General features: G+C 42.2%; 1 protein-coding gene across 2 annotated transcripts; it reads left to right on the plus strand.

Annotated features, from left to right (window-relative positions):
- Positions 1-173: 173 nt before the first annotated feature.
- Positions 174-3,829, plus strand: LOC311324254 (leptin receptor overlapping transcript-like 1). 2 transcript variants are annotated; one of them, XM_084456678.1, is made up of 5 exons: positions 174-268; positions 1,068-1,143; positions 1,252-1,438; positions 1,656-1,768; positions 1,946-3,829. In XM_084456678.1, coding segments are annotated over exons 1-5 (393 nt in total). In that variant the 5' UTR covers positions 174-252; the 3' UTR covers positions 1,947-3,829. The 2 variants fall into 2 exon arrangements, with proteins under 2 accessions (XP_084312804.1, XP_084312803.1); XM_084456677.1 differs by having other exon boundaries at positions 1,656-3,829.
- The last annotated feature ends 5,364 nt before the right edge of the window (positions 3,830-9,193 follow it).

A 9,193-nucleotide genomic window follows, 5' to 3' on the forward strand; every position in this document is an offset into this window, starting at 1 on the left:
CATTGGAATGTCAACTTTCTTGTTGTCTTCCTATTCTCTCGCTTATTGCTCCTAAACTTGTCGGAAATTGCCTGGCCCCGCCTCATCGCTGCGTAGCAGCTTTAATTTTGTTTTTTGCTTATGACCTCTTTTTGTCCCAGTGTTGCGCATGCGCACTAGTAACGGGTACTGGCTATGCGTTAGCCCTCTAGCTAGCAGCAAGGGTGTATTGTTGTCGTGGGTTGTGCTTCAAGCAGGTCAGGACCAGAAGATATGGCCGGGATTAAAGGTAAGAAGTGGTGATTATAACACAATGAATCCATGGCTCATTTAATTCCTTCTAAAGAAAGGCTGGGTGTGATGTTACCATAGCTACACAGTGAGTGCTAACTAAGATGTTAGCTAGCTAGCCAGGCCAGCCAGCACTATCTAACTATCTAACTAACTATATATCTAACTAACTTAGCTCCCTATATAAGCTACAGCGGTTGCTATTCACTAGATTCTTAGCATTTCAAGTCGGTTGAAGGTTGGTTGCTATTTATGATGAGCTGGAGCCTCGAAGCGATGTTGTCCGACTCTAGTTAGGCTAACGGGTAACGTTGTGACATTAGCTGGTCTGGATGGCTAGCTAGCTATCTAACTGTCGCTAGGAGTGATCAAACTATTTCTAGTAGAGCTAAGTCTAACGAATAATAATAATAAGTCTAACGAATGAGACTAGCTAGCGTGGGATATCTACTAGCCCAACCACTGCATCAGATATCATCACACGTGTTCATTATACACATTTATTCTAGCATTTGTTAGCTGTCGTTTATCGTTATTCAATGTTTTCGTCAAATGTTAATACTCAGTTACTACTAGCCAGCTATATATGCTATGCGTCCCGTCTAATCCTGAACAAGAGCTGATTACATGTGAAATCATCTGATATCACATGACTGCTACCTCCTTTGAGCCATAGGATTAGGGCCTGTGAAAGATCAGATGATCTTTCAAGACTTAAGACACACACACACACACACAAAGACTGGTTGTGTGTTAACTGAGTAGAGAATGCTAATTGTCCCACTTCTCTCCCCCAGCTCTGATCAGCCTGTCCTTTGGAGGGGCCATCGGGCTCATGTTCCTGATGCTAGGCTGTGCCCTTCCAGTGTATGAGTGCGTATCTCTACCACATCCAGTCATCCAGCCTTTGTTCTGTTGGACTAACTATTGCCTACATATGATCATTGATAACTGATGCCAGGAACGTGTCTCTCTTCACAGCAAATACTGGCCCTTGTTCCTCCTCTTCTTCTACATCCTCGCCCCGATACCGTACTGTATCTCCCGGAGAGTGGCTGATGACACAGACTCCGCCAGCAATGCCTGCAAGGAGCTGGCCATATTTCTCACAACAGGGATTGTGGTTTCAGCTTTTGGCCTCCCGGTCGTTTTTGCTAGAGCTGCAGTTGTAAGTACATTCATTAGTACACTACACTTCTTACTCTTAGTAAATACCCCATTGTGTACAATCACATAGATTAGGCTACATTAATGTAGACAACTATTCCAAAACAGCACTTCAAATGATTTTATTATTTGTCTTGGTGTAAATCACAGACTGCAAGTAAGCAGCGCAGAATTTACCAACGTGTGTTGACTGAATTATTGATGCTTTTGCCTTGCAGATCGAATGGGGAGCATGTGCACTTGTGCTAACGGGGAACATAGTCATCTTTGCCACCATCCTGGGATTCTTCCTGGTCTTTGGGTCGAATGACGACTTTAGTTGGCAGCAGTGGTAAAGATGGGGTTTGGATTCGGGACCTTAGTCTAAACTGTTTTTATTACTAGCTTTATTGTTATTATTATTATTGTTATTGTTGTTGATATGATTACTTTTATTGTTGTTATTTATATGGTCGCCCATCCATAGACACACAAACCCTGTGCAATAATCTGTTTTACTGTTTTGCAGAATGTGAAATTGACTTTGGCTGGACATTGGTGACATTCCCTCGGACGTTCTTTGCTTCACATTTGTGATTGGCGTGCAAGCTCATCTTTGAGTGTCACAAGTAACTAATGATGAGATCACTTTGTCTCATCTTACGTGTGCAAATGTGCAAAATCCAACGGAATGTCAACCGGGGCTCGGGAGTGACACATGGGACAGGGCCATAAGATACCTTTTTTTTGTGAAGAGGTTGGAAGCCTTTGTTTTGATAGTTACTCAGCACAATGTCACATTGGTAATGGTTAGTGTAGGAACTTCTCCCTCTTCTTGTGTTGACATGAGACCTTCGGATGACCTCCACGTCTCTGGAGGTGATGTACTGTTAACCTTGCGTGTTGTTTTAAGGAATGTGAATGCCTGATCAGACGTTCACATTTGAACCATGGATGGATAATGCTAAAGAACTGACTACAGATGATGGAAGGATGCTTTCAGTATGATGTTCCACCAGTGCTCTGTCAGTCGCTCACAGATATTAATTTTAGATGGGAATAACTTCATGCTATATTTGCTTTGATTAGACTGAGCAAGATTTAGAAAGCATTACAAAAAAAACTTCACAGTCAACGTAGGATTAAGGACAGCCATTTGGAAACTTGGCCAAGTTAAGACCTGGGCTACTTATGACCTCGCTCACTCACAAATAGACCTGGATTTAAATATTCCAGTGAGACTATACTCTGTGCTACAATTACTTTATTTTTTAAGTATAAAATCTGAGCAATTAATCTGTACTACAAATGTACTGTTTTGGTCATGATTCAGCCTCTGAATCGGCTGCATTTTCAGATTCAAGCTATTCAATATTGAATACTCAAGCTATTCAATACTTCCCTGAAGGAAGGAACTGGCTAAGTAGTAGAGTTGACATATTCCACTTTAAGTGTGGTGTATTTGGTTTGTTGAGATGTTGGCTTTTGTCATCATGGTGAAAGAGTGAAGTGCACAGTCAGCTGCAGCTTAGAAGTTTGCTGTTACATTTAGCTGAACTAGTCATAGGACTAGTAGCCAAGCAAGGTATTAATTATTTGTTGCCCCATGTGTACTGGTCAAGTCAGTTGAGTGGAAGGCTGAGTGTCCTGAAGCTGTTTTTTTTGCTTGCTTCTTTCTCTTGGGTGGGATATTTCTCTTTATTAACAGTGGTCTTTGGAGTAGACAAAACCTGTATAAGATTGTTCCAACCTAATTGGAATTAAGCACTGATTAATCAGGTACCTCTTGAACTGTCTCGCTATTTTGTGAGTCTGTAAAATTATTTTTGCTCGTCTTCCAGAGACCACATCCTCAGTGGAGAGTTTGACTGTATAAACACGACCACAATGACGGCCCTTTTTGCACCTTTTGCGTTTCTGCAGACATTTTAATTAATCCTCGCTACCTTTATTAACAAAGGTAATGTTACAAACAAATTACTGGTGTTTTTGTTGTCCATTTTATCCCACTCAGGTTTGAGCTGAAACAAAACAAACACTATCCACATTCCAGCATTCATTTGGTGGTGTGGTGGTGCATCTACAGTGTCAAGTCAAGCAGGTTTGATCTGCAGACTTATAACAGATCCACTGGTTTATTTTAGAATTGACCAAAATCAAATCCCCTATACTGTATTCAGTGTACTGTATACACAAAAGCATGAGTTGCAGAATCTGCTAATTTCATTCATATATGATGGGTTTGTCTTTAACTGATTTCTTTTTGAGAAATGTTCTCTCTCAGACCTGGAGGAATATTATATTTATTTTACAGGACACTTTGTGTAGATGTCCAAATGCCATTTTCTATCTACAATGTTTGTGTTCAAGGGCAGAGATCAGCATGGTGGTTTTCTTTTTTCTTTAAAAAAACAAAAAATTAAATGCCATTTTTGAACATCCTCTCGTTGAATGAATTATGCTTCAGATCTCATCATTGCAATCGGGTCTGATTAAACCATACACACCCAGGTTACCATTAGCTGGATACCAGAAGAGGCTCTCAAATATCCTGAGGATGTCCACATGAGGTATTGTGGTTTTGTATTCACGCCTACCTTGACTTAACTAGACCAGTAGCTGTGGTGTGTCTCCCCCACCTGGCGAGGAATCTACAGCTCAACGAAGGCCTTAGGGCCCACGGTAGCCTCAAAAACATTATGCGAATAGGATGATGAATCACATTAAGTTGTAGACACACGTCTTAAGGTCAGCTGTACATTTTCCTGCTAGATGGAACAGGGGCCCCAGAGCAGGATAGTGTAATCTATTACGGCAAAAGGTTGAGTTGCATAATATAGGGTGTAGTTCAGATGCCAACCTAAACGTGCCTGCTAGCTACAACTAGTCTCTGACAGGCTGACGGCTATATCTCCCATTGGCTTCACTGGGAACACATTTCAGATTTGCATATAACTGGATCCAACACAAATTCATAGGTTAATCCTCAGTATTCCATCTAACAGCCATCCGTGTGTTAACATGTTCAATCAATGTGATGATATATACTGTATATATATATATATATACATAGGCCTATATCATCACATTGATTGAACATGTTAACACGGATGGCTGTCAAATATATAAATGTTTACCCCGGGCAATTATTTTACTCTACCTTTGTAGAGGTGCAAAAGGCATAGGCAGATTAGCAGAGCTCCATGCTAATTGGACACACCCACACTTTGCCTTACAGTACAGTAAGCAGCTTCACCCACAGACCACCTCTCAACCATCACACGTCTGATGATAGGGCCTGCCCTTTCGCTCTGACGATCATGGAAGAAAGAGGCTGGAGCCCAGGTGAGCACCAGTGAGAGAAGAACCGGTGAACTGGTGAAAGGACGATGGGGATGAGGAGGTTTTTTTTCCGACCACCGAGGGATGAGGACAACAGTCAGATCAACTACCTGACAGCCAAGTGCTGCCGCCTGGCACATGAGAAAGGTAGGTCATGGCCCACTAGAACACAATTTATGATATAAACTGTATTGAGTAGATCTATCTGTCTTATTTATGAAGATGTTATTGTGCAATTTCTAGCTGACCATACCTTTTTGTGTGTTTAGTTCATGCAGTTTTCTCTTCTTTGGTTCTCTGTACTTGACCATTAACAGTCATTTTTGGTTTCAAAGTCATCCATGTCTCATTAATAACTTTAAACCGTTCAAAGTCCAAATGCCATACTGAGATCATAAGGCGTAAAGGAGGTTGCTCATACACTCATGCTTGCCTTTACAATGGATAAATGCACACATGGAAAAACGTTCCATGTTTTTACTTGAACACCCTCTTCCAATCCCCTATCACCAGACATTTGTGTTATGGTGGTTGAGGGGTGGTCTGTGGGTGAATAGTGAATAGTTTAGTAGTATATGAGTATAGTAGTGAATTAGGTTAGTGGTATATGAGTATAGTGAATGAGTAGTAAGTAGATTGAAGTGAGTAGCCTAACATGGCCATGGTCCCCTGTGGTGTATAGCAGTGCTGGAGAGGGAGGTTCTGATGACCAGAGAGAGAGAGAGGACCCTGCAGAATGATCTGGAAGCTGTGGCCGCTAAACTCTGCCAGCAGGAGCAGATTAATATGAAAATGAGGATCAAACACAACCAACTGCTCAGCACGATCCACCGCGAGCAGGTGACGCCATTTTGTTCATCTTAAGAAGGGTTGTCCATGAGTCCTCAAGGCTGACCACTGTCTCAATATGATGCATTTATTTTCTCCCCCATGGAATATAAGTAATGGCTAATTATGGTGTATTTACGTACCACTTACAACTGTGATAGTAAAGAAATATTTACATTGAAATGTACATTTGCCCTGAATTGGCATTAAGACTTATTTGACTTTCCAAAACTACAATTACAGAAGTTTTACGTGCGATGCTGGAATAATAGAAGTACAATGTAATTGCGCTGTAGGCCAATTAAATTATTTTTAATGCATGATTTTACACCCATTCACCAGTGAAGCGTTTTGATTCACTGTCAATGCAAAACGCCTATTTCATTGTACAGTAAATAAGCCAATATGTACAGTACTAAAATCTCATGACACTTTCCTAAATCTTTATTCTGTTCAGCACACACTTTCAAGTTTGGGCTTGCCAGACACTTTTATCTACAGGCGTTTTGGATAAGACTTCTGTCTGCACTCTCCTGTCTGCTGGCTGGATAGGAATATTTTAATAGATATAACATACCATCTGAACTCAGCCCAGTAATGAAAAATGTTCTGCAATGAAAAAAATCTAACGAAAGCATGGTAGTCTTTGAGAATTCACTGAAGGGTTTATGGCAAACTTGTTTCGAGGCGCTTGTGAGTCTGCATGTTAGATCCTGTTTGCATATTGGATGAGTATCGTTAACTCCTTTGATGTGCTTTCCCGTGCACTGCTGCTGTTTCGGCACGTCCTGTGTATGTGGCCCAGGGCCTGGTAGAGGTGCTGTGTCAGCGTGTCCACACGGTGGTGGAGGACAACTCCAGAGATGCTGCTGTGCTGGGTCTGCAGCTGGAGCAGGTGAACTCAGACCTGCTGCATCTGCAGAGCTCTGAGGTGCAGCTGGAGGGCCTGGTGGAGGAGCTGCACACCGAGGCCCTTCAAAGAGCCGCAGTGACAGAAGACCTACAGCACCAGCTGCACAGGTAGATAACTGCTGCTAGTTTTAGCTTTGGGGGAAATAGCTAGGGTAGCCATTTTTATTTTGTGTGTGTGTGTGTGTGTGTGTGTGTGTGTGTGTGTATGTAACCCCCAATGTTGAAATCTGAAGACATTTGTTTTAAAATGGCGGGGGGGTATTTAGCTAGGTGCCCCATGGTCTACCCAGCTGTGAAAACTAACCAAATGCAAAATCAAAAGTCAGCCCAGATAAGGGCGTATGCTAAGCAAAGAAACATTAAAATTAATGAAAGTCCTAAGTTTTGCTTATCATCTACAACAAACCGAGCCAAGTGAAGCTGTCCCCAACCATTTCGAAAATAGATCTCCAGCAAGGAATAAAAACACAGTGGTTTGGGATTGTGATTTTAGGTCATCAAAAATATGCTCACCATTCTGTAATTTGCTGACTTCAAATCCCCACATAAAGTTAAGGAAAGTTGGCAAGGTGTCACTATATGTTATCACAGTGTGATTCCAGGAATAGTAGGCTACTCCACTGGAGACATGATAAGAGACTCATATTAGGTCAACACAACCTCTCATGTTGGAATTATCTTTGCCTGTAAAAGATTAATGGGAGGGAGTTTCTAAAAGCATATTGCAATAATTCATATGCCAGGTATTCCCTCCCAAAACAATGGATATTTTTCCTCTAGAAAAGGGATTGAGATGAGCACATTCCTGAACTTGGATGGGCTTTTAGGTGTTAAGCTCTTCTTATCAAGCATCTTAAGTCAGGCCTCTTTGTCTTTGCTTCACAGTAAGACCTATGAGTTGAAGGAGCTCAAGCAGAGTTACTCCCAGTGCTCGGTGGAGCTGGAGGAGCAGCGTAGCGCCCACCGGAGGAAGGTGCAGGAACTGCAGCAGGAGAACGAGGGCAGTCTGAGGAAGCTGCAGGAGACGGCTGAACAGTTTGAGTGGCTGTGTGAGCAGCAGCGCCACTGGATGAGCTGCGTCAGGAGGTACGCTACCATGACATGACATTCCCTCTGCTGTCACCACCGGGTACGGGCACAGACTGACAGGTGGACATACATACATACATACATACATACATACATACATACATACACATACATACATATACATACATACATGCATACATACATACATACATACATACATACATGCATGCATACATACACATACATACATACATACATACATACATGCATACATACACGCATACATACATACATACATACATGCACATACATACATACATGCATGCATGCATAAATACACATACACACATACATACATACATGCATACATACATATACATACATACATACATACATACATACATACATACATACATGCATGCATGCATGCATACATACATACATACATACATACATACATACATGCATACATACATATACATACATACATACATACATACATACATACATACATGCATGCATGCATGCATACATACATACACACATACATACATACATACATACATACATACATACATACATGCATGCATGCATAAATACACATACACACATACATACATACATGCATACATACATATACATACATATACATACATACATACATACATACATACATACATACATACATACACACACACATACATACATACATACACACATACATACATACATACATACATACATACATACATACATACATACATACAGGCAGGCAGGCAGGCAGGCAGGCAGGCAGGCAGGAATGGTAAATAACCTAGATAATATTTCTCAGGTTCAAAGACTGCCGGTCAGAGGAGAAGGAGGCCCTGGTTCTGCAGGTGAACAGGTTGGAGAAGGAGGTAGCGGAACTTGGGAGGAGCCCGGTGAACGTGAGCCCCGACCAGACCCAGCGCTTCCCCCTGGAGGACACAGAGAGTCGGTACAGAGATACTCCATGTGGAGTAATATTTCATTATTACAGCAGGGGGGCACAGACCCACATTCGCAAAAACCCTTCCATACAGTGAGCAACCCCCTTCCCACATGACAGGGTCCCCTCCTGGGACGCAGGTGAGCTGGCCGGGCTGCAGGCCCAGGTGGACGGGTGGAGAGGACTGGATGAGGATCTCTTCAGTCAGCTCACATCCAAGCAGGTGATTCATATTCATATGACCTTTCACCCTTAGGCTCTGCTGTTCTTCAGTCGGAAAGGACTGGATCGGTCCAAGCTAAATGGTTCAATCTGTATCTCATGTTGATAACTAGGAAGTTTGTTTGCATCTGTATACAGTAGGTAGCCCATTCCCGCCATACTCCTCCGTCTCTGAGGGTTGGCACCGGTAGTCCTACAGGACATGAGGGGAGTGCTGTTTGAACCTTTACTGACTCTTAATGTTGAACAGAGACTCCAGTGTGGGATCCTGCTCAGTCTGCCTCTGCCCAGCACTGGTGCGCTCTTCTCAACTATTACACAGATGACACATGATTGTAGGAGGTTTTTGCCAATGGGATGTGCTTCATTCTCTGTTGACTGGCTCTGCAGCGCATATTTGGAGATTATTATTCTGATTGAGTGCAGATGATGCACAACCGAGACTCCCTACAGAGCTGTGAGGAAAAGGAAGCA

Source organism: Borostomias antarcticus (genome assembly GCF_949987555.1).
Source record: "Borostomias antarcticus genome assembly, chromosome: 22".
NCBI classification, from domain to species: Eukaryota; Metazoa; Chordata; class Actinopteri; order Stomiiformes; family Stomiidae; genus Borostomias; species Borostomias antarcticus.

Excerpts from the sequence above, each read along its gene's own strand:
- LOC311324254 (XM_084456677.1), top strand. Across the intron at positions 1,144-1,251 it reads TGTGCCCTTCCAGTGTATGA|CAAATACTGGCCCTTGTTCC; the intron begins GTGCGTATCTCT and ends CTCTCTTCACAG. Across the intron at positions 1,439-1,655 it reads TTTTTGCTAGAGCTGCAGTT|ATCGAATGGGGAGCATGTGC; the intron begins GTAAGTACATTC and ends TTTGCCTTGCAG.